General features: G+C 39.5%; 1 protein-coding gene across 14 annotated transcripts in view; it reads right to left on the bottom strand.

Moving 5' to 3' along the window:
- The window catches only part of EPB41L3 (erythrocyte membrane protein band 4.1 like 3), a 143,289-nt gene that overhangs the window by 12,843 nt on the left and 104,239 nt on the right, over nt 1–26,207 (bottom strand). For 7 of the 14 annotated variants that reach the window (XM_064434209.1, XM_064434257.1, XM_064434170.1 and 4 more), the window contains exons 5-15: nt 24,631–24,673; nt 21,709–21,784; nt 19,937–20,155; nt 19,536–19,623; nt 15,916–16,068; nt 13,785–13,882; nt 12,284–12,459; nt 9,971–10,191; nt 5,951–6,517; nt 1,904–1,957; nt 7–42 (exon numbers count right to left, since the gene is read on the bottom strand). In XM_064434209.1, the coding sequence (XP_064290279.1) occupies nt 7–42; nt 1,904–1,957; nt 5,951–6,517; nt 9,971–10,191; nt 12,284–12,459; nt 13,785–13,882; nt 15,916–16,068; nt 19,536–19,623; nt 19,937–20,155; nt 21,709–21,784; nt 24,631–24,673 (1,731 nt within the window). The remainder of the gene's footprint in view (nt 1–6; nt 43–1,903; nt 1,958–5,950; nt 6,518–9,970; nt 10,192–12,283; nt 12,460–13,784; nt 13,883–15,915; nt 16,069–19,535; nt 19,624–19,936; nt 20,156–21,708; nt 21,785–24,630; nt 24,674–26,207) is intronic. The other 7 variants (XM_064434219.1, XM_064434230.1, XM_064434275.1 and 4 more) reach the window with 4 other exon arrangements.

Raw genomic sequence — 26,207 nt, 5'->3', positions numbered from 1 at the left:
CTGTACCTGTGCCTTTAGATCTCCGTCCTCCTCTTGATCCGACTGCCAGCATGAGAAAGATTGGAAAACAACACCTTACCCACTTGTATGAATGAAGGCTTTATGAACATTGGTGAGAGGTACACACTAGGTTAAAATCCCACTTTCTCCTCATTAAGGGTTTAAGGAGAAGGAGTAGACACACTGGCTTTGCATAGTCTTCCTAACTCAGAGCAAATGTCCACTCCTCAAATTTGTGTTTTGTTATCAAAGGGGCGTTAAGCATCTTCCTTTTATAAATATTGCTACACTCCACATTCATAAATCTCTATTTATGGAGTGGCAGTTGCACCTTCTCACCAAGGTCACGGCTAGTCTAGGACGGAACAGCAACAGCAAATGCTTTGAAATTCTGTAATCCCAGAATTTACACATAGGACATAATCTGGGCCACAAGCAAAGCTTGCATAAACTCACCATGGGCAAACAACCTGCAACACTTTCTACAGAAAGAAGCACATTTTATCTGCTTAAAATGCTATTTCCCTAACCATAGTCCCTTTCTGTATTTCTGCAATTTTATTTCATATTTAGCCTGTATATATTCTTTCAGGACCTATCATCTGGAATGGCATGCACATCCTGTCCACTTCAGTGCACATTTTCAAAAGCAACACCATAAAACTGCCCCAGCAGCCCTGTTTCCAAGGGTGCAATTTTCAGGTGGCAGATATACCACATATTTTGAAAATCAGGCATCCATATCCAACTAATATGTGCTATATCTTCTCATCTAACTAAAGATGGCAACTAGGAATATTTACACGCATTTTTGAGTTATAAACGGAACATTTAAAATGTCACAATTTTATGGTTATGTTTTACTTTCTATAGTGCTCAAGGCCTATGAGTGGAAGAAGCACTTCAAAGCATTTTGTATTTCTGACTCATCTCAACAGACTTTATGTTGTTGCACTGTTTGAATTCTTTTAATGCCCATGCTGCTATTTTATTGTTAATTTTTCATATAGTCCTAATTAGACAAATGACTCATGGGAAAATCTGTTGATTACTTTACAACTCCGTTCAAATTTATTCTATTTACAGCCATCGCTGAATCGTCCTGACGTGTCATACAGAAAATTTTTCCTTGATGATAATTTTAACAGTCTCAAATATTAATGAGATCCTTCTGAAAACCTAGAGTAGTGTTTGTGGTAAGACTCTGTCTTCTAGCAGATGTCAGACGAAATTCAGCTCATGTTTGCAGCTGCAACCATATTAATTATGAAAGCATTATATGCACTTCAGTGAAGTCACATAAGGTTGAATTTGCCTGCACGGCCTATGTACCATGTTGTGGATATGAAGCTTCTTAGTGTAAGGAAAATATAAACACTTTACATTTCTCCTTTGAAAAGAATATCTGGACTAGTAGTGGCCATATATGAAGATGCCATGTGAAATTACATTAAAGAAAAAACTTAGATATCTAAAATGTGAGAATATTCAGTAAATTCGACAACAGCTTTTTATTGCTTTTCCCCACTCTCCCACTCAGGCTTCAGAGTATAAGAGCAAACAAGCAAACAAAAAACCCCAGGGCACGATCTGGCCAGCAGAACCCTCCGGGTGGGCAGCACTGGCTCGGGTGACACCGCCACTGCCACACTGACCACACAACGCAGAGGCCTTGCAGCTTCCAAACCAAACTCAGGAACAAGAGGAGCCCATAGGGAGCACTGGAAACTCAACTGTCCTAGCAAAGCTCTCCCGCTGGCAGGCACGCACATGCACACACGCGCAGGGAGGGATCCTGAGCTGCCGTAGCAGACATGCGGTCTAGCCCCGAGGCCCAGGGTCGGGAAGAGGCGAGGCCAAACGCTCTCCCCTGCCATAGCTGGGTGCTGGCGACTGTACAAACCTCGGTGGCAGTGGTCTCACCATCAGCCGCAGTATCCGTCTGCTCACTGTCAGTCTATTGGGTTAGACAAGTACCCGGGTCCCGAGAGGAAGGCAGGAATAAAGAATAAACCCAGCTCATCAGTACACGCGGCTCACACGGGGAACTGTTAAACTCAACATCCCTGTGAACTGCATTAGCATTGCTTTTCAAACAACGCACATGTCAAAGAAGCAAAATAAAAATGCTATATTAGTAAACAGAACAGACTCAGAGGAAGACTCGAGGCGTACTGTACACAGTATACGGCTTTAGTGGAACAAATTTATAAGCCAAACATTACTGGAAAGTGTTATTTGAATAGCAGAGTTTTTTTCTTAAGAAAACCAGGTAGCTAAAAAAAAAAGGGGAAGTAACTAATATTTTCTAATTGAACTTTTCCTCCCACAATGATTTTTTACAGAAAATTATTGAACTAATTTTTTTGTTCTAGCCAATATAAAGTAGTGGTTAAATTTTTATCTGGAGGGGAAAAAGATAATTAAAAAAAACAACAACAACAAAAAAGCTACTTTAACAGTCATCTGACTTTCAGCCCCTCATTTGTACAGAGGTTTTTTTTGTCTCCACATTTATACACCATGAGGCTGTCTGCATTACCAAGGAGTTCAAATAACCGTACCCCCAGCCCATCTACTGTCTGTCTGTGGAGTAATGGTAAGGCTCAGATCCCACTTGGTTCCAATAAAGAGCAGCTGATAATTGTTAATGATAGTAAAAAGAAAGAAAACTGCCATTAAAAGAAGAAAAAAATACTTCTCATTCCATTTAAGAGTATGGATGAAAGCAGGAGAAAAACAAAAGTAACTTCCCCCACCCCCCAAACACTTACTAGGTATGAGTGATAAAAATGAAACAAAGCACAGCATTGCACAGATTGATCTATCCCTGCTTTGCACGAAGAACATTTTTGTGGAGAACACAAGCGTCAAGATTAAGAGAGAGTGGAGTGGAGGTTGCTACAGACTGAGAAAAGATTTCAAAAAACTACTCTGATGTCAGGTAAGCATATGGAAAAGTAGTAAGTAAAGTGCACCCTACTGCCCCAGACTGGCACATCCAAGTTGTTTTGATAGCAGTGAAAGCTCTGGTTTTTGTTACTGATTTTCTGTGGTCCTTAGACAGCAACCCAGGCAGGCAATTTAAAGCCAAAACAACACATCTCATCCTCCAATCACATCAATATGAACAAGAACAAAAGAATAACCCACTGGTGGATGGAGTATCAGTCTTAGCTTTGAATGTCCTCCAATTTTTTGTAATTTTCTGACAACTCCATTGTTTCATAATACAATGTTTTGATTTTTTTTCATAGCTTTGTTTGTTATTCTTTGAAGAGCTTGTATTGTTTGTATGACAGACAGAAGAATAAACAAGCATTTTGCACTACTTGCTAAGTGCATGAATGCAAGTTACATGAAATTTCTCAAGCCGTGACCACTCTTGAGACAGACCACATTTATTTTAAAATGGAAGTGTAATGTCAAAGCAGTCTATTAGGCTGGTCCAATTGCTTTCATTAAAGTGCTAGAGAATTGTTTCTTTATTAACAAAGGATCTCATGTCTTTATAACATTATAGGCAATTGTAAAGGTATGGCAACAGAAAAAAAGTATGCATCGTCACTCCTGTTTACAAAAATAAAAAGAAACAAAGTGGAATTAATGCATCTAGGCATTTAAAAAGAATTAAACATTGTGTCAAGGCACCGTAATACAAGTCTGGACTATAGGGTTAATTTTAAGAACTTGAAGTCAATAGAAAATTATCTGCTAAGGTAAAAACACAGAAGCTAGTGAATTCCAAGGGGTGAGATTCTGTCTTTGACTGCATGGACTAACTCCAGATGCATAGCTCAAGGGAGAACAAGCTCAACAATGTAAGGCATTGGTTCAGGATACTGGCTGTAGTCTTCTGCATCTCTGCGTGCAATCTCTTTTGTGAACTGTGGGGGGTGGGAAACATTCCTATTTCTTTTGCCATAAGTGGAATGAAATCCTAAATAAATCATAAAGCGTGCTTTATTGCAACATACATATCTGCTAATCAGCCAATCAACAGCCATGGAGTCAAAGTCAGCATTACTGAATTACTTGAAATAAAGATCTGGGGTTATCACAGAGCAGGGAATGGTGAGTTAAGGCTAAGTAAGGCAGGTCTCCTGTGGAGTGAAGAGTAAAAAAGGCCAGGCTCAGCTCCAAGACGGGCTGAGGTACAGCTGAGGTGGGGTTGGCAGGCAGGCGAGGGCTGGAGCAGGACAGAGGCAGCTTCTCCTGATGTGCTGTGGCTGCACCTCTCCTACCTTGCGATCGTAATTGCTGTGATTTGTTTTGCCAATGTAATGCAGACATGCCCGAGTTGAAAACATATTCACTTTCATGCAATATTTTGAACAAGAAATACCCCATGGATTAGGCACAAGTCTGTGTTGTCTGCCAGGAAGCACTGCCAGAGTGATCACCCTCATAAAAGAGCGATACTAAAAAGCCTACTTTAGATGTTTTTATGCTCAATGCTTCCTAACTTTACTAACAAAAAGAAGTGCTCATTTCTGAAAGAGGAACAGACTAATGTATTATATAAATATTGCTTCATTATTGCCTCTAGAACTGAACTATATTAATGCTGTTACTGCTATTAGATTAATCCAAGTGCAGAGCTAATGCAAATTGAGACCTAAATGCTCAAAATAAGGACAAGAAATAAGACAGCAGCATTTTGGATGCCTTTTATTAGAAATTGTACATTATTTTTTAGTTGTAAGGCATCACAGAGCCAAAAGCATTTAACGACAATGTTTTTACAAGACAAATTGATGTGACTTTTGGCTTTCCATAAAAAGGAAATGAAATCCTTCCCCAAGTCTTACAAAACCAAGAGCTGCAGACAATGCTCAAGCTGGTTTATTGAAGAGAGCTATTGCAATGGACTATCGACAAGTGGCCAAGGTGGCTTTTTACATGGCCAGCTGGTCTGTGGTCATCTGATCTGGGCTTTTTTCTTTATATACAAAGCAAAACCGTACTTTTGTATTTGAAATTGAAGAAGAAAATAGAAAATCAAGGGAAAACTGAACTCATTATTTCACTCTGTCAACAAAGAATAATCAGGCTCCAGCAAAAACTGAGATGCCAGTTACTCTTATTTAATCAGATTCCTTTCCTACTTCTGGATATTCCACCACATCCACAGTACCCAGAACCACTGCAGACTCCTACTGCAGCTGGTTCATCTGCTCCTGATGACCCTGGCGGCTTAAGGCATCAGTTTTGGCAGTGCTAATCTAACACTGCAAATGTCAAGACAGCCCACATGGCATGCTCCTGCAACAGCTGCAGAACAGCTGTCCCAATCTGACCCCTCACTGATACGTTGGATTTAACCATGGGAAAACAATTTAATCTGCAGCAGAGATGGGATCAAGGCTGAAAATCAAGATCCAGGTTTTGCTGGACCAGAAAGCTTTTTCTGGGGTTCAGCTACAGCTGATAGACTTTTACAAAAAGCTGAGTCTATCTGGACTTTGAACAAACTGAAATTAGTGAGGGTGCTCATCATTGTTAGGCAGCTAGTCATATAAATAAATGTAGATACATATTCATATATTTTGATGTTCAGTAATTATGAAGAAAATTATATTTAATGCCCACTATTTAGATAACTATTCTAACCCTAAAACTATTCTAAATGGATAGAGGGAAGAAAAAGGTAGTGCAAGTCACTTTGAACTAACTGACACAGTTCAAGCCGAGCCTCTTCCACACAGTGTTGTGCCTAACCCTGGGCTTTGACCTGTACTCCCAGCATGAGAAAATAATAAAAAAGAAGAAAAAGAAACCAAAACAAAAAAACAACAACCCCCAAACAAAAAAAATAAATCCCTTCTAACATATCAGCACAGACAGAAATGAGGCTCTGAAAGTAGGACCACTATTGCAGCAATCTAACACTGGTTAGGACTGAAGCACTGAACACGAAAAAGAGTGTGTTCGATGCCGAGGTACACACCTCTTCCTCTGAACTGTCACTCAGGTCATTGGCAAGTGAGGCACTCAAGGAGGCCGCCTTGGGCTCCAGGTAGCAGAGGCACATAGCCAGAGGAAAGGAGAGAGTGAGGGCGTATGGCACTGAGAAAGAGGCAGAGAGCAGAAAGAAAAAAATGAAGAGGAAGCAAGGCACGAGGGAGGGGGAGCGGATGGGGAGGTAGTGCTGCACACTGGCAGGCAGGAGGTTGGTTTCGGAGAGGTTAGGGAGCGACAGGTAGCCATCGTCATCCAGGAGGGAAGGAAATGACTCTGGAAGTTGCAAGGAGAAGGAGAACAGTGTTCCGCCTTTGCCGGCTTTTTGCCTGTAGCCAAAAGCCATGTCCTGCTCGGCGGAGCAAACTCGCCCCTTTCTGTCAGAGTCTGGCTCCGACTCGCTGTGTTTTGGAGCGCTCTCTTTGGGGGCCTCACAGCCTAAGGACTTCGTCCGAGTGCTCTCCTTGCATCTCCTGCGAAGCTTTGCTGAAGATACATGGGGGCCAGGCTGAGAGGATGGCGAGGAGTGGTGGGAGTCAGTGCCAAGCAAAGATGGCTGGTGACAGAGAAAGGGCAGCAAACAAGGCGCAAAAGCAAAAGGACAAAAAGAAAACTGTAATTAGTTAATTTTCTTCCGTGATGATAAATAATATATATTATATATTTTAAATTATAAACAGTATTTTAACACCACAGCTATCCACTGAATTGAACGGTGCATGTCCCCATGCCACACACCACAGGTATTAGCAAATCACGCTTCCAGCTTACAAAAGGCAACTTCTTGATTGAACATTTGTCTAGTCCTCTGCAGCTCAGGATTTACATAAAAGCCTGCATGGCCACATGGGGAGCTTCAGGTGTTGCCAATTTCCACTTACTGCAAGATTGGTTTCTGATCATAAAGAGTTTTCAAACATGAAGTACATGGAGAGCAACAAAGAAGGAAACATATTTCTAATACCAGCACTACTTGTGACAGCATTCTTGCAGCCAAGAGAAGACTTGGTGGGGGCCAGACGCTTCCCACCTATGCCTTGGACAACCTCAGCAGTAATAATTAAAACTCCAAGGACTTTAAATTCCTCAACTGCAATATTTTTAAAAAAATCTAGGCCGTAAACCAAATTAAAATACATTGTTGTTTGGTGGGGGGAGCAGAAATCCATTCATCAATGCTCCTGATGGGAAAAAACTGCTCAACAGATACCCCAGCAGCCAGTTCCTTAGCACGACTCCCACCACTGGACACTGCTGGGCATCCCCAGGGCCCTGCCCTCACCTCTGCTCACTGTGAGCTCAAGCAGGCAGTGCTGGGGGCACAGCCCCTCCATGCTGCCATCACTTCGGCCCTACACTGAAATAAGGGAGCTGAGACTTGTGGCTCAGCAGACCCCATAATCTCTCACTGGGGATCTGTCTAGAGAGAAGTCCTTGCCCCACACAGCCACATCTTCTCATAATTGAAATGTAATCCTTTACCCACAGTGAAGAGGTAAAAATGCCCCTGATGCTTTTGCTACAAGTTTTACCACAATGCCAAGAATACTGGCTACCAACAAGCAGAATTTACTTTGATATGCCACTTGTAGGGCATTCAACTGGCCTTTCATGTCATTTGAGGTCAAAAAATTGGTAGGAGGAGGGAGGTGATTCAGTGGAAATGGTGACTGTCATTTCACATACTCCCTGCAAGCAGACACCACTGCTCTTTAGAAGGACAAAATCATCACCAAAATGTATACCCAGCACAACACATCTGCCACAATGCGGATGGATTAGAGATGTTTTGGCCAAAATCCACCAAGTGCATGTAGCTGAAGTGGCCCACTGGATCCATGACCAAACCCTAAGTGCCTGAGCTGCTCCATCCATACTACATCTCCCCAGGGAGCTATAATAGCTATTTCACTTTCACTCCAGGCTCCAAAAACTCCCAAAGGCAAAATTACTTAAAAGCCACAACAGCATCTGCTTCCAGTTCAAGCTGGAGGCAAAAAGCAGATTCAAGTCTTAGACACAGATTGCTACTAAGCCCTAACTTTACCAGGTATATTAATGGTAGGAATAGGATATAAGTCAAGTAATTAGATGGAAGAACTCCTTTCCTTCCTCTTTCATATTTCCCTTTCTCTCTTCTGTAACAGTCTATCTTTTCAAGGAATCTGTATTCCCAAACTAAGCAATCAGAACCAAGCCTAACTTCAAACCACTTACAAATGTCTTTATGGGTTTAATGTAGTAAACTCAAGTCAAAACTTAATGCTGATGGACTCACAGGTTTTTGTGTGTGCTAAATACACACACAAATACAACTTCTATTTACTGTAAAGACAAAAATCCAAAGTAAATGTATTATTTTCTAATTCAGACTATTCACTTGCTAACATCTTTACAGTGTTAATATTTAGAATAACTTCTGGTATTTAAATACACATGGACAAAACAAAGGCAAAATGTTTTTGGAAATGGAAAAGCTGAAAACACCCCTAAAACATTTACATGACCTTAAAAGGGATTTGATTTTGAGCTTGTATTGTGTTTCTTGAGACATTCTCTTTATGATGACAGACAAATCTGTTAGCAGGTCCATGTGGAAGCAGGACTGAGATCTCTGTAGGATTACAGAACTGAAACTCTATTTATGACGGTTTAAAAAGAATTCATGTCTTGAGTGGGGGTAAAAATCAATCACTTGTGCATATATAAGTTCCATCAAATTAGTCTCCTAAAATATCTCTGAGTATTTCTAGCCATATATAAGGAATGATCTTCAAAATGCAACTGATCCCTCCATTGACTTAAATTAACAAACACTTGGAACAGAACTAGCTTCTTTTGGATGTTTTCTACATATTCTATTTTCATCATTCTTTCTCCACATAGAAACTAATGGAGTTTCAAGAAGCCCTCAGTTCAATTTTGTAGAGATTATCTTTTAAATGCTACAATACAGCACATGCTTTCAAAAGAAAATTTCTCATTCACAATTTTCAGTAACTCAATTTGTTTCTGGTTTTCAGTACCTTAACTGCAACTCTTTTTGAGGACTTGATCCTTTCTCCATGTAGCTCATTGCGGACTTGTATGATAAAGCTAAAAGTTCAGGTTCTAACATTTGCATATTTGACAGTTCTGTGGATATAAATATATATATCAAGGTTTTTCTTCCTAAAAGATGAGGGTAAACCTTACTTGTTTAGCAAGTGCATTCCACAGTACACTTTCTGAATGTTATTCTACCGTATTCCTCTTCACTGTCAATCTCTATTTACTATTTTCTCCACCCTTCTGTTTGGTTTACTCTGTTTTAAAATCTCAGTAGATATTATGCACAACCATGTGTGTATGTGTGCGTGGTGGTGGGATTGAAGATGATGAGGGATGACTCAAATTTAACAATTTATAAGAGAACCATCAATAAAAAATGCTTTCTTCAACAGAAACTTCAAACAAGTGAAGCAAATGCTTTTGTAAGCCAGAAAAAAATTGCTTATAACAGCAGATTAATATCCAGAAGTTAATAGAGAAAAAATGCCCACTGAAATTCATGCAAGGAAACAGTGTTATGAGAAGTATAAGAGGAATAGTTTAAAGCACAGAGCTACATACAAGAATACAGACCTATTTTGTTGCTTTGTCAAAATAAAAAAAACAGGATGGCCATACTGAAGTCAAAATATGACCGAAAACCAGAGGAACAAACATGCACCACCAGGCTACTTCTGGGCATTTCCTAAAGAGCTGTTGCATGCTCTGTGAAAAACATCATTCTGACTGTTAAACATATTTCAAAAAAAAGTCCAAGGCAGGAACTAACCTTTACAACATCATACGAAAACTGAAAGGACTACAAAAACACTGATTCAAAGACATGTATATACACATAGTATATTTCCTTTCACGGAACAAGTTTTATTTCCTCTTTCTCCCTCGTCCCTAAAAATTCTGTGTTTCTCCAAGCACTCTCAAGGCAGCTCTGTTTAATATAAAACCCTGAAAATTCTACCTTGGTGTCATGGCGTATTGCTGAAATCGGGGTGACTTCCTCTGCTCTCTTCTTTTTGCCCTCTTCATCATCTTTGTCCTCTTCTGTCTTTTTCTCTGGAGTCACAGTGGTAATCAAGTTGGTCTGAGAGATGCCCTTTGTTGTGGCGTACTGGCCAGTACCAACCTCTGCAGCAGACACAGAATCCTTCATGTACATTTCATGGTTTTCATTCACTGATGCTAAAAGCAAATATTTAAAGAGGGAAAATCTGAAATAGCTTTTGCTGAGAAGCTGCATAAAATTAAAAAAGCTGGTTTAGAAAAACATTTGAGATAACACTGAAAACACAACTATGTCATGTTTCAGGAAACCAGAAGCATGTGCATACATTTAAATAAACCGTTTACTTGAAGCTCATAGCTTTTATATGCATAGACATATATTATGGATGTGTATACACACATTACTGTAGCTAATGTGTGCATTACACAGTTGTTAAATGTTAGCAAGCTGTTAAAATTACTACTGTAGTAAAACACCACATAAAAAAAAGCAATGCACTGCCACAGTTATCAGGCAGAAAACATAAGGAGAACCAGCTATGACATCAGCCATGGGGGTGGAAGAGATTTTTTTAAAAAAAAAATCTGTCAGAATACAAAAATGCAGATCAAATGCAGATTTAGTAACGTGCTGCATTACAGAAAATGACAGTATTGATATAACACAGGCATAATACCTGAGAAAAAGGAAATGTGATCCTTGTATTACTGAGTGCTAAAGTTTGCCAGTTAGATGAGCTCATTATCCTAAAAAATTCTGCGAAGCGATGATATTCAGTTCAGCAGACCCAACCAGAATATTTTAGGATGCAAGTGCTCAATAATTAATCAGATTTAAATACATAAAATTTCTTTTGAAAGAAATAGTACTTTTACAATGTAATCAAAACTTTAAACATATGCCCAGACCCTGCTCTTGACTATTGGAAACTAATTTCTAAACCAATAGGATTATTCAAATTTATAAACTCACTTGCATCTGTAACAAATGACAGTCTGGATCACAATGTAAGCACATTGCAGAATGTTACAGACATATCTGCATTATAGTAACAATGCTAGTGAAGACATCATAAGCATTGATTAAAAAAACCTCTTTCCCCCATTTGCACTTAGGCAAATTAACATCATAAAAACCTTGCAGAGTCTAACAAATGCTAGGTAAAGCATTTCAGGTATCTTGTCTCTTGGGATGAAGTTTAGGAGGCAGGAGAAAGCAAAGGGAGTAGAGGAAGATGTCTTGTTTAGATGTTACAAACAAAATAATGCAGAAGGATAATTTCTGCTTTGAAACACATGCACAGCAATCAGGTCACCAGTTGCTTGGTAACAAGCAAGAAGCACATCAGAATTAGAATATTCCAAAATAATCAATGACAAGCAGCACCTTTAGAGAGAGAGAAAAAGGCTTGTCATGGGTGCTTTTAAATCAAAGCTTCTCCCCTTCCCTACCACCAGCTATACTCATTGCAATTTGTGATATTCTGCAAGACAATTCACCTTTTTTTTAATCTGTATGAATCTGAGTTTAGTCTCAGTCTTTTTTTTTCTACAAAAATTAACTACAAAACTACAGCCTCTTTTTATTCAATGGCTGACAGTAGTAATAGCTGATGGAAGTAGCTGATACTCTGAACTACACACTGATTTAACCGAAGTCAGCAGCAGAACCATGACCTCCATGAAGCAAGGATAAAGAAAGGAAGGATGTACTATTAACCTATGTATGTTACTCTCCATTTCATACCTTTGAAAATAACATAGGAAAAAAGTCTCTTGGTGCTTATTGGAGCAGGATGTGAGGTAACTGGAATCAAGTGTTATTACCCAAGGGACATAATTAATAATTTCTGGATTGTAACAAACTTAAGTGAAAAACCTATACAGAAGGAAATCTCAGATTCAACCAAAATCCAAACAGTCACTCATGCAAACCCTGAAAAAGTGTTGCAGCCTGACATTCCTGGGCAGGCAGGTCCATCCCATCCTTCCCCAAATCAGGGAAGCAGATATGAGATCAAGGACAGAGGCTCTGTGAAGAGTGGGCTCCAAAGGACATCCTTCAGTGAAACACTTTGTAAGGACCACAGCGGTACATTTAGCATGGAATTTCTCTGCATCCACCTCTACCCCTGCAGTGAACGTGCAGGTACTCACAGCCTCCACTCCGCCAAATCTCAAGGAGCGGAGATGATGAGATTTACCCCTAATCTAAAGCAGTGACCACTGTGATGACAATGTTTGATAAGGTCGGTTGAGAGGACCTTACCCCCATCTAAGCTGCGAGACATGGTGTAACGTTTACTAGAGGAGCGTTCAAAGTAAGGTGCGGGACGGTCTATGAGGGCACTGGCTCTTCTCGTCTGGGCCTGCGTCCGGCCGCTGTAGCGAAACTTGGAGCCCAACGTCAGGAACTTCTTTGGAGGTGCTTCGGGCAGCAGGAGCCTAAAACACACCAAGCAGCGCACCTGTTATTTCCCCTCCTCCAAAATCAGTCCACTGTTTCTGCAGAGGAGAGAAGTGCTGGGTATCACTCTCCATTGTAACCTGCGCCTCAGCGGTCTGTGGCTAAAAGGGAATCAAAGGATGCCCCTCATACAGCATGACAAAACCACTTAGCTAAAGCATTTGAAGATCTGAGTTCTTCCACATGGGCAAGAATCACTCAGGTCCTTCATGCTTGAAAATCAAATTTACTATTTTCTGATTACTAAAAGTAAAAAGAAGGTGTTCCTTGTACCAGAGGCCCCGACTGGGTTGAAATGCAGATATATCTGTTCAAATTGAACATGGTGATGTTATGCTGAGGACACGGCCAGAACTGATTTCCAGTGAATGACAGGCACTATTCATTCGCATGGGTGTAGACATTTTCCAGGTTAGAGCTCTCCCAGCCTCTGTAATTTGTGCATGGCAGCTGGCTGAAGAAGCCATTCTCCTGTCTATGCTTTAGACATATATTTTTCATTAAAAATCAAAAAATACCCCAAAAATGCACACTCCATTTCCCTTTAGATCTTTTGCTGCCAAGACTGCATTTCATATGAATGTACAGACAGCCTGAACCAAGGAAGGAAATTCTTCAGTACTCCCAAACATTCCCCAGAAGGGGTTCTTAAGCACTGGAAACCCTTTTAAACTGTTGAAAATCTCACCTTTTTGGATTTTCTTTTTTAAGTATCTGTTTAGTGAGTATCTTAGAACAAACTAATTACAGCACTTATTTCCCTATCCCATATTGTTCTCCGTTCTTCGTAGAAGTCAAAAAATAGCTGCAAAATTCCTTAGAAATCCAAAAATTACAGCTATGGGTTGTGTGTTCTGGGTGACCAAAAGAAACCATGACCTGCTACTGTCAGTACTTTCATATATAATTAAAAAAAACTTCAAACCTTCTTTTTTAAACTTTTACCCATATTCCCCAGCAATCTTCCATATAAGCTGGTCTCCCTATGCAAGCTTATATGCAGTAGTGCAGCAGAGTCCTTCATCTCTTTAATTATAGCAGCTGATAATATCGTGGCACAGATAAAGCAAAGTGATTAATTAGGACCATATGGTGATTTTAAACAGTATCTATCTGAAATAGTATGAATAATTTGGGTGCCACACATCAAATTTTGAAAAAGCAATTATCTTTGCTTTCATCTACTCAGAGGTACCTCATGATCAAAAAGACAATTTGGTTTGAAGGGTTTTGTCTCTGCTGACAAAATTAGTATTTTCTGTTGCGTTTTACATCACATCTTTAGGAAAAGAAATCCACATACCTGAAAAATGTATGGTGTTCAACACACACTTTCCATAAGCGCTTTGCAGCACGATGATTTGGCAACTTAAACCCAATAGTGCTTTCAAACTGCTCAAACTAGGTAGGAAAAAAGAATAAGTAGGTTTTTGATGCTGTGCATCTATTTTTAGACAATGTACACACGTTCATTTTAATTTCCTCTGTCTGTATCACCTCATTGCAAGGACGAATGTATATGCTCATGTACATAACCACATATATCCATATTCTACAGAAAGAATTCTGGGAAAGAAGCTGTAAATGATAATCTATGGCAACCTTTGAGGATCATTTCTGGGGGAAAACACTAGTAATAGGCAAGAGATTTCTTATGGTGACAGTGATGTTTTATACCCTAGAGTAACAAAGAGAGCAGTTAAGACTTAGGAGATTTCTGAGAAAGCATCATTCAAGTGTTTTATCCTGTTGATTTAATTTCACTAGTTAGAACTACAGTGGGAAGCTGGAGGTGAGCAATAGTCCTTAGAGACTGATTTGGTCTCACACAGCCTTAGATTAAGGATATTTACACAGAAAGTACTACCGTTAGTAAATCACAGTGGTTAGAGCTAGTTCATCTGAGGAGGATGAGGCAAGACAGGTAATTGAAAAGAGCTGTCCAGAGATAAAAACAGACCTCTTTAGATTGTGCTGCAAATTTATGTATTTCAGATGCAGAAGGTGTGCCCGCTATAGCTGCTGTAACATGTTGATGGCTACATGCAGATAGCTGAGTAGGTAAAACAGAGTTGCTGTGATGGGGGAAAGGTAGACAGAAAGGCACTTGCAAGGAAGTCTGGATCCCTACGGATGCTGACAGGGAAATAAGGCAGGAAACAACAAAATAATAAAGATGATGTGTGTTAGTGAATCACATTATCATCAAATGTAATTTGGACAGAGGCTGCATTCATTATTTTACACATGGAATTATGGCCTGGTCACAGGACACTGTGTACCAAGACCAGCAGAGCTCAACAGGGCAGCAGTGGTGGAGAGCTTCAGTGCAGGCATTGGGAATGACAATGATAATCTGTTGTGTTCTTGAAATCAAATTCAAGGCTAGAAATTTCGTTACTAAAACTGTGTCTGCTGAGGGGCAGGAGACGCAGGTTTGTGAATTTTGGTTTAGGACTCTAAAAAAGGCTCAGGCTCAGGGGTGGGGAGCCCCAGCAAGTTTCCCAGGTCAATTATGAAGACAGTCCCAGTCATTAGCTGCATTAAGGGAGAAATGCCAGTCCTTATCTCAGTGATTTTTGTCCTGCTATACAGCTCCACACTCTAAATGGATGTGGGGATTTCATCTATCACAGGCCAATTATTGTATCAGATTTTAAAATGGAAATCCTCCTTCGCCTGTGATGATAATGAATTTCTCAAGAGTTATCATCTTATAGGCCAGGTTGGATGGAGCTTTGGACAACCTGGTCTAGTGGATGGCATCCATGCCCATGGCAGAGGGGTTGGAACTAGATGATATTAAGGTCCCTTCCAACCCAAATCCTTCCATGATATCCATGATTTCTGGGAGGGTGCATGCTCAGCCCATGAGGTCGGTATTTGCTTTGCCTCCGGCTGAGCCACGAGAGGGCACTCAGTGAACGAGGTTTCACATCCCCTTCTCCAGAGCCAGAACAGGAGCTCCTGTGGGTCTGGGAGGGCTAATGTGTGTGGCTACCCAAAATGCTGTAAATATACTGGTCTGATATGTTTATAAGGGTTGGTATGGCCTGTCTGCATCTTTTAGTGCCCGAGATAAATGCCAGTTGCATGTACAACATGAGGGAGGATAACAAGCTCTCCATGAATAAGCCATATGCTACTTAAATGCCTAAAGTATTCATAATATGGATGAGCTTTTTATGTGCAGATGGCCATATTTATTCCTTACATTAGTTCATGGATGTAAACAGAAAAATACCAAGGTATTTCTTTTACCTGTATCTTAAAGAAAGTGTGTACCTAACCTTTCCTAAGAAAATCAGCATAAATTAGAAATATAAATGGAGAGGAATGTTAAAAGCTTATAAGACAAAACAAACCAACAAATCAGTAAAAATTTACGTTTTTTCAAGAGGCTTATCCACTTAAGAGAACCAGGATGCCCTTACCTCCCCTGGTCGGATTTTGATGTAGAAGTTGTTCCTCTTGTAGGAAATTTTCAAAACCTTTGGCCAGGCAAATCTATTTATTCTGAGTCTGTCTCGATATATTAAGAGTCCACTTGCACAGACTCCTAGCATGATTTCCACTCCTTCAGAGTCCTGGAATAGCAAGAAATGCACTTTGTTGATTATTTCTATCCTTGCATCCTACAGCATTATAGATTCTTGTATCCCGTGTTTCTATTTGAGCTATGTCTTTTTAATGCATCAGCTGTAGTGACCTGATTTCTGAGCGTTACCCTCCTCACTGAATGCATTCATGCAAATAATAGTAAGGTTGGGCAGGGTGAAGGAAACTGAGGGTTTCCAATGTTTCTTTATATTTTACAAAGACTCCAAAAGGAGGAGGGAAATTTTAGATGTCATTAAAAGAAATATATCAATCATATAGCAAAGTTTTATTAGCATAATAAAAAAGTGTTATTAGCATAAATACCAGATTGAAAGTAAGTATGACAGCATACAAATTTACTTCTCCTGGTATCACTCATCTCCATGACTAAGCCTTGTGAATCCTTAGATAAATTTTTCTTCTATAATTGGCTCACTTTGTCTTTAGTAGGTTTGCCAGTTTCTTTAATTCTCTTGAGCCTTTGCTCAGTATTTTCACTTTGAAATGCCCAGTGGGCATAAAATTGGGCAGAAAAATTGGACCAGAAAGGATTATTTCTGAAAAGTGTGTGACTGTGACTGTGCTATAACCTATGTTTGCCAGGAGGCTGTAGCTCAGACACAATAGCACTACAAAAGATTCGTCCACAATCTTATCAGAACATACTCCTAAATATGTTGTTTTTAAAGTAAGAAATATAGATTTTTCTTTCCTTTAAAAGTCTTCAAGTAGTCTACAACCAATCTTCACTATCTTCTACCACTGTTGTTTTCATTTAGCTAAAGTACTAGTACTGATAGAGAAAAAAAGAATCAACTTTAAAGTACTGAGTTCTTCACAAATTGTTTTCAAATAACTTAAAGTCACAAAAAACTGATCGCAGAAGCTATGAAGATGTCACCCTATGATAATCATGAAATGAATTAATAATTTTCCTCTGTTTTCCCAACCAGCCCTCTTTTAGGCACTTGGTGAAAATCTGATTACATTTCAAGACCAACACAATGATATGCATGGTCAGTCATGATGAAACAGCAATGGCACAGCTTGAAATAAAAAAAAAAAAGTTTTAAAATCACAACATAGAAATAGTGCCACAAAGTCACCCCAGTGTTAGAAAACACACCAATAGAGGACATATGTTCCAACAACGTTGGTATCACCACTTAAGATTTTTTCTAAATACAGCTCATGTGTGGTATCACCATGAGGCACTACAGGAAAAGACAAAGCTAATTTTTTTCAGTGTGCTTCAGTTTCACTTTCCTAAGCAAAGAGCAATATCTAAACACACTGAACACATTCTAAAATAAAAAGTCTCACTGCAGTAATCACACCACTCGGTGAATGTCTGAAATGCATGTATGTATGTGTGCTCATACATGGCACGTTTCTGCACGTGCAAGGGGCTTCTTCTTTTTATACACTTTCTCTAAAATTGTTGAGAAATACCTTCTTCCCTTATCTCCATCTTCACCACAAATTAAGTCTATTCAAAACTTCTGTTACTTGTTGGTGTCAGAGACTGTATGATACTTCTAGTGTAAAATGAAACCTGAATAAAAGAATTTGGCTATTTTCAGGAGCCATGTGGTTACATGGGACAGGAACCTGTTAGCTGTAAAGTCCAAGGCACATCCCTCTACTCTGCATAGAGATGGGGTGGCCTTCTTCAGAATGGTGACAGCCCCGAGGACAAGTCTGTCTATCTGAATATTTTTCATCATAGCCTTGCATCTGAGAACTAGTTTTAATCCGAGCTGGTGAGTCCAACATCTATCCAACACCGAAGATATTGGCACAACCTTAATGAATTGACATTTACATAGAGACATTTGCCGTGGCATGACTTCCAAAAGACATCACAGAGATACTTGTCCCCCAGCCTGACATCATAAAATCTCACTGGAGACCTAATTAAAACTAAACATGACTTCTCACGCAGAGTCTACTTTTCCCACTTTCAGTTCAGGTTTCAAGATGACTGACACATCTTGGTTATCACCACAGCTTTTTAAAATAAAGAGCATCAGTTTGGAGAGAGATTAGCTTTTCTACTAACTTCCCTTGCTCTGAGTCTTTCAATATAAAAAAAGAAGAGCAAACAAGGATACTAATAGTTTTTCAGGGAAGAATAAATATAATGGTTATCTTATAATATCCCATCTTAAACTTCATGGCTTTTCTACAATATTCTGAAAAAATACTTAGGCCTTAATGCTATGTTATGTAAAATCTTCAGTAACAAAGCCTGTAACTTATTTAAAACAGTAATCCATTTAGTTGCTGGTTTCTGGACTTCTTTGCATTGGGAAAAAAGCGATCAAGTGACATTTGCCAATCCATTTCTCTCTGCTCCAAATGTGCCTCAAGACTGTGTGTATCTGCAGTATACAGGGAAGGCAGTGGCATCCCTCCTGGTAGTTGCCTATTGAGCTGTACACAGATTCTTCATTTTCAGTGAAGGCAATTAAGAGAACACAAAAGATTGCCTTGAATTTTGTAACACACATGCACAGCTCCTATGAAATGCCTCAGGGATATGGCTGCAGGCTCTTTCAAAATCCAAGCTGCAAATTTATCTCAATTCTTGAAAGAAGCTGCTGCAGCAAAAAAAGAGGCTCACAATAATTTGACCTTTACAGAAAATGTGGTTCACTCCACAGGGCAGAATTCTTTGGTTCCATATTCATTTGCCAAGGATGCTTGCTAACCTCAAAAATGTTAAAACCCATCAGTCTTACTCTGAAGAGTGAAGAAAACAATAGTAATTATTTATTTGGGATAAAACCCTAAAACCAAAAATCCAATAACCAATACAAGGCAAAAAAGTGACTCTCTCCAGCCACAATAAGAATGACCATGTTTTATTCATAACTTAGCCTGCTGATGATTAGAGAAACTACTTGATCATGGGAGAATGTTTCCAGGAGAATTACTGCCTTCCCTGTCAACCGCAACAACCACACTTCAGGAAAGAGACAAGCTGCTCTCTCCCCATTATCATCAATCTGATTAGGTTTCCAGCACAGCTAAATAATTGCTTGAAAGTCCTTTGCAGCATAAAAATGATCTGCTATCCAGTTACAATAGCATGGTTGGCCTTACTAAACTGGAAAATGTAGCTGAATGAACAGAAAATTCATCACTCTCTGGCCAGCTTCTAAAATCCTCCGTCATCACCTCATCCACTTGGTATTTCCCTCAAGGATAGCATTGTTTAATCAACATGAAAGTTGATGTGCAACATTTTTGAATCTATAGGATAAGTTATACTATGGTTACAAGATATATTTATGCTTATTTCATGAGTCACCTTTCCTCATGTTGACACATCATTTATCCCAAAAATTTCCTGTCTCAAAAATACAAGAAAAAATAAATCAGGGAGTCCATGCAGATCCAAGTACTATGGCACAGGAGACATGGCCAGTGAAAGAACCAAAGTACATACCTTGGCATGATGGAGATCTACTCCATACATTGATAGTTTTTTGGCATTCTCCAGGAAATGCATCTCAGCTTCTGCAGGTGTCATTCCCCTGTGGGAAAGTAACCAGTTCTAGCATAAATGTTAAGGAAACAGAATCCAAAAGAAAATTCAGCAGCTGGAAAACATTTTCAGCCTGTCAGAACTATAGCCATACCCTTTATGTAGCTGGGTACCTACCAGAGCCACAGCTCTAGTGCAGACCCTGTTAACTCACATGCTGCAAAGCTCTTCTCTATCCAAAGACACACAGAGGAACCTTGCCAGAAAAATATTAAGTACACCACTGCAGAATTTAACATCTCCTGATGCACTAAGATGGTACCTGAAGCAGGCTAGAGCTCACACTGACGCCCTCTGCTTACCTGTGGCTCTTGTGCAGCTCGATCACTTTGTCCTCCAGCTCTTTAGTGTGGTTTGGCGCAAAGCGGAATTCGCTGATGTAGTCGCTGCCGTACTCGTCGGGGTCGTAGTCGCCGAGTTCCGACTGCACGGTGTAGGAGCCCAGCAGGGCCAGTGTGACGAACGAGCAGGGCAGCCGGCCCGAAACGATGTCATCTCTCAGCTGCAGGCAGAGGTAGTACCTGCAAGGGAGCACCAGAGCAGCTCAGACAGGGCTCCTCCACCTCTGCCCCCAAAGAAGCGCCACCCGAGCACTGGAAAGAGGCCTCGGTTCCAATTTGCATTTGCAGACAGCCAAGTCCAGAGATCTTCAGCCATTTACAAGGGCAATAATAGTTTTGTAAAAACAATCCCTAAACCCCAAAGACCCCAAGCTCTTGACTAATTTATGAGTAGGAACATCTAATTTATCTTTATACAGAAGCATGGAGATCTTCTAAAGAGAGTTATTGATTTGTTTAGTGACCTGGATGAAGAAACACCCATCAAAATTACTAGATTTCTATCATAATTCACTTATATATAAAACTACCTGATAATTCTTTCAGAAGAAAAAAATAATTAAAACTCTCATATAGTGTCCATTTAAAAATAGAACGCCAAGTCATTCAAAAAACATAAGCTGTCTCTTTAGCAACATGTTGTGCTTTCTCAAAAATACATTAAACGGTAAGTGCTGCTAAAACCAGAAATATACAGTGGAAGGTTTCACCAGATACATGAAAACAGATAAAAAAGTGAAGAGCATTGGTTTGGTGGCAAAGGTAGAGCTCCCACGGGAAATTTAGGAGTCTGAAGGGGAACAAAGCAATCCTTTCCTTTGGAAGTCCTCTGTTCAATTCTGAATTCTTGGCACACTCTCTTTCTGCACAGTACCTACCACAGGGGACCCTGATCAAGGCCAAAGGCTTCATGCTACCTTAAAAGCAGCAAGTAGTCGATAAAACACTGAAGGTTGAAAATATTCAAAGGCTGCCAAATGTTGCAACAGACTGAGGAGCAGTTTGCTGATGGCACAAAAACTCATCACGGATCAAAACTTTTGTGCCTCCTTCCAAGGAGGAAATCAGGTTGGTTTTTTTGTTGTTTTTTTTTTTTTTTTTTTTTTTTTTGTGGTTGCAATGTGAATACAAAACCAAAGAGCAGAGGTGCATCAGCAGAGTTGAGTGACTTGGAGAGGGGGGAGCAGCTATTAATTACTATCATATTCTCTATTCCATGCACAGTGATTGCTTACTTTGTCAAATGATATACAAAATTTGCATATGCATGCTTATTCTCATCTATCCTGGCTTCAGCTGGGAAAGAGTTCATTTTTCCCTAAGTAGCTGATACAGTGCTTGCTCTGTTTTAGATTCAGTATTGTTACAAAACAACAACATTATCTCACTGCTTTCCTTTCATAGTCATGATTTTACTTACAGTAATAACTTGTTACCACTAGCAAAAATGGGCATCAGGCATCTTTGTGAATATTAAAATCAACTCAAAGGAATTTACATATTGAAAAATCTGGGGTTTAGGCTTAAACTACACAAAATACTTCATAACACAGAGGATAGATACTGTTCACACTATCTTTTTTGTGAAAGTATTGCATATTTTCCACAAGTTCATATGAAAAAGAGAGACAATTTGAATATAAAACATTTCTTTTCTTGTATAATTAGAGTGTAAGTGCTACCAGGAACAGCTTTTAAGCCACTTCTAAAAAGGTATTTAATGTTTAAAACACCTGGTAATGTCCTCAGATAGCTGGGCAGGGTCTGGAGGGTAGAATTTCACATTAAATGCAAACTGCCAAGCACCACCTGGAAAAGAACATAGATTGACTGAAACTACACTGCAAATGCAAACAGAGATGCTCATGCTATTCAATCACCAGCAGACTTAAAAATATCCCAGACAGGCAATTAATAAGAACAGGTTTTAGAACATTTTTCCCACACATCGTACTGAAGATATTACAGTAGATACTGTTTAGATCAGATTTTACAGCTCTTTTCTTATTTACCAGGATTTCCACTAAAGTGAGGACTTTGAGTGAGCAGTAATTTATTACTAATACAAAAAAACCCAAAAACCTCAGTCTGAGGACAAGGTTTATTGAAAGTAAGCACCACACAGTCTGTACACGTTTTAAAAACCAATAACCCAAAGCACTGAGGCACTGGAAACATCACAAGCCAGAGTACAAATGGGCTCTGGAGCAGGGTAATGTGCCGAGGTCTAGCTGCCCAAATCAGCTCACAGCATCCTCTCAGAGTGCTGCCTCAGCACATAGCTCCTTTCTTCAGCAGACATAAATTATTGTGCAGACAAAACTGCAAGGGCAAACAGACAGTTTGACTGCAAAAGTCCATAGCACTGGGGAATTCTTATTTAATTATTTCACTAAATTTAGTTGACCCATGGGATGGATACTGGTTTGTATCTCAAGAGTTAGCAAAATTATTTCTGGAGTATTAGCTTTAAATGTTGTAAAAAAAAAAAGATTTAAGATAGAATTCAAGATTTAAAAATAGAGTTGAACATAGTAGGTAAATTTAGAAGCTATTCTGAAAAAAAAGGGTTAGGTTACACTAGCACATGACTTGAATGCAAATGAAAAGCAATAACAAAACCCCAAACCACACTGTTCTTACAAGCAACAAGGAAATTTTATCCCATGGGAAGTCCCATTCTTTGGTCATCCACATATCTAATCTCAAATGTTCAAGGCCAGGCTGGATGGGGCTTTGAGCAACCTGGTTTAGTGGGAGGTGTCCTTGCCCATGGCAGGGGTTGAAATTAGGTGATCTTTAATGTCCCAACCAATCCAAACAATTCAATGATTCTAGGAATGTGCAAGAAGAGTTTTGATGTTCACCATCAGGAGTTCAGTTCTTGGCAAGACTTTCGGAGTCCTTGATTCTAGGAATTTTTCCATTTTTTTGGGATATAAAAGACGGTTAAAGGAGGATTTGGCTGGCAGCGAGGATAGGGCATGGTCCCATCAGAGAGAAGACCATTCCCAAGGTGGGAATGCAGCCAGAGGTGACACCTGGTTCCACAACAGATGGAAGGGACCATGGCCTGTAAATCTATTCCTTGGCACAGAAAATCAATCAAACCTATGATAAAGCCTATCATAATAGCACGGATGGTTAAGATAGAGGAGTAAGCAGTCTTCACCCCATATTTACAGGGTTGGAATAAAATCTAACTCTGTGAAGTTAGTGGGTTATAACTAACGGGATGTGAACCAAGGGACTTTCTCAACCACTGGGATGAATCCCAGCAGTGTGGTCTGCATGTTGTACAACTCAGCCAGCATTTAGCAGGACTATATATATGTTTTGGAAAGCATTATGGGTAACAGCACTACTTTTCCACTGTTGGCCTGTTCCAAACTTCTGGGATGAACTGTACACAGAAAGCAAATTATTACTGTCATTTTCTGCAAATACAACTGTCCACTGCCTCAAGTCCAGGATGAGACTCTTCTGCCCTGGTTAATCTCCCGCTGTCACAACCTTTCATTGTCTATTTCATGGCTTGGGTACACATTAAATGCATTTCAAATATGTGGTGGGGAGCTGAGCTGCTTTACTTGCATTGACCATCTGTAACCTGACTTATTGTGGTCTAAAGCACCTTCCTCTCCAGATCCATCCCTTTATGAGATTTAAAAAAGACAAATGTACATTACTTTGTATTGCAGATTACTTACTTGTAATGAAAATAATACTGGAGAAAAGGGGAAGTTTCTCACAGTAAGTGGGGAAATTCCTCACAGTAAGTGGGGAAATTTTCCCACCAGTGTAAATTAACCCTTTTAATCTTGGAGAGGGAAGGGATTTCTTTTGCCAGGCATTACCCAACTAATGTGAACTACCAGATACTTTTGTTTGTGGAAGCAAAAGTGCTAGAAGAGGTCATTTACAAAATGTGCAAAGAAAAAAAAACTACTGGGGCTTTTCTGCTCACAAAAGTCATACGCATAAACATTTTGCCAATTTTTAAAAGTGAGGGGAAATAAAAAAATGCAAGTCAAGTTTTGAGCCCAGCAGTCTCAAAAACGTTTCCCTTTGAACAGTTTTTGAATTTCTAATATATGAAGCCACAAAGTGAAATAGAAATATAGATTTAGAATATAGATTTTTGCTTTTAGTAGAAACTTACACTAAATTTATAACTAGATGCCTAGTTATAACAACTGAGCTTTTAAAAAGATTAATGTGAATCAGAAAATTCATGGTCATTTTTGGAACAGAGATCAATCTTCTGAAATGAAGAAAGGAAAGGTATTTTAGAGTACTATTTTGTGTCAGTGAATTATTTCAGTATGGGGCATGAGCAATGTTTCTGGATATGATATAAATATAAGTAATGCAAGAAATAATTCAAATACATGGCCTAGTCCCTAAGGTTACATTGCTTAATGTCAAGCTTCAGGATTTTGCATCACTGCAAATGTCAAGTTGTTTTCAGCAACGCAAGTTCATGTGTTGCGAGCATCAGTAATGCTTCACCATCATCACAGCATAAAAAAAATCTATAAAGGATGTACATAATTCCTTTGCCAAAGACTTGGGATAGGATACAAAAGATGACTGTGAAATCTGCTTTGTCCCCATGGGGAGACGTGTAGAAGGGGCAACGACAACAAACTTACTTCGGATCTGCTTCTTGATTTCCTTGGCAGGGTCCAACCAATTCTGCAAAGAAAATGTTTCCTTTTTTTCAATTTGAATTAGAAAACACAATAAATGTTATTTTAAAAACAGTGCTATGAGTCAAAGCTAGAACATGTGAAGCTCTTCCACCCCTTTCTCTTTGGAGTAGCAGTAGGCAGGGTTAACACTAATTTTCAAGATGGGGCCCTGGGTAGAAACAGGATTTTTATTAGCCTTCACAAATTTTGAGGGCCTGAATGATTTGAAATAAAATAATAAAAAAATAGGAATTGGCAAAATTAATCCAAAGAGATCTTTTTTGTAGAGTATCTTCAGGGAAAACTGCATTTCTACAAGCTTGTTATAAAGAGGTGTTTTTGATTGATTTTTTTCCTCCAATCCTGGAAAGGCTGAAAAGACTTGCTAGAGGATAAGCAAGTGCAGAGTAGAGATGTTTGCAAAGCAGCATGGGCATGAGGGGCTCTCCAGGGAAAATCAAAGGCAGAACCACAATACCTCTGCCCCCATCCACACCATGCAGAGCCCAGTGACTATGCAAGACAAAACCCCTGCTGAGGAGGTGGAGAATTATCCCAGTAATGTGTTAGTACTCCATAGATGCCAAGAGGCAGATGAAATTCCTCTGGAGGAGGCACACAGCAGCTTGGGGTCTCAGTGACTCTGCTGTCTTGACCTCTAAGAGAGTCAAATTAATATTTAAAATGCGTCACAGCCCAGAACAAAAAGTTCGCTTTCCCCAGGAAAGTTCCACTTTCTCCAAAGAAAGAAAAACAAATCTATCAGAGAGACTAAAACACTAGAGAAATACCAAACAAGCAGAACACAACAGTCCCTCCCCAACAAAAACAACCAGTTTGCAGCTGTCCAAACCTGCTCTGTGGTGCAAAACCTGAGTCTGAAGATCTCCAGCTATTGTTGAGCACAAAAGCACATTATGCACCAAGAAGTTAAAGACACATGAGGGTTTCTGTTTACAAAGATGACATGGCATGTGGGTACATATGTTGTCTGGCTGGAAGTTATGTGCCAGAGGATGGAGATGAATTGCTACGTACTTTGACATTAAAAATATGCATGTTATTGATCAATAAAAGGGCTGGCAGGCAGTTGTTCTTTTAACTGTTCAGCTCTGTAAAGTAACTAGTGAGCTATAAATATTTAGTCCTTCTAAACCACGTGTTAATAATGAATCCATACTTATCTTTCCCATAGGAAAGCATACCTATCTGAAAATGCACTTAGATTTCTGCCTAGCTTTTGTCAAAACTCAAAACTAAGCACATGCTTAGGCATGATCTTGTGTGGGCATGGACCAAGCATCTGCTTAAGTAATTTTGTGAATTAGAAAAAAAGAAGTCTGTAAAGAAAGGGGAAAAACAAACAAAAAGACCGATTTCTTTCATATCGTATATATTTGAAACAAAAGGAAGCATAGAAAACACAGCTGTTGCTCCCACAAGACATAAACAGCTAAAAAGTAGTAGTAGCTCCAGCTCTATCAGGGAAGACCTTTGAGGCCACACAAAACACAAAATACCTTCAGTTGTGAGCTCTG

This window comes from Passer domesticus, chromosome 1 (genome assembly GCF_036417665.1).
Source record: "Passer domesticus isolate bPasDom1 chromosome 1, bPasDom1.hap1, whole genome shotgun sequence".
NCBI lineage: Eukaryota > Metazoa > Chordata > Aves > Passeriformes > Passeridae > Passer > Passer domesticus.
Note: the sequence above shows the minus strand (reverse complement) of the source record. Positions and strands in the feature narration are given on the sequence as shown.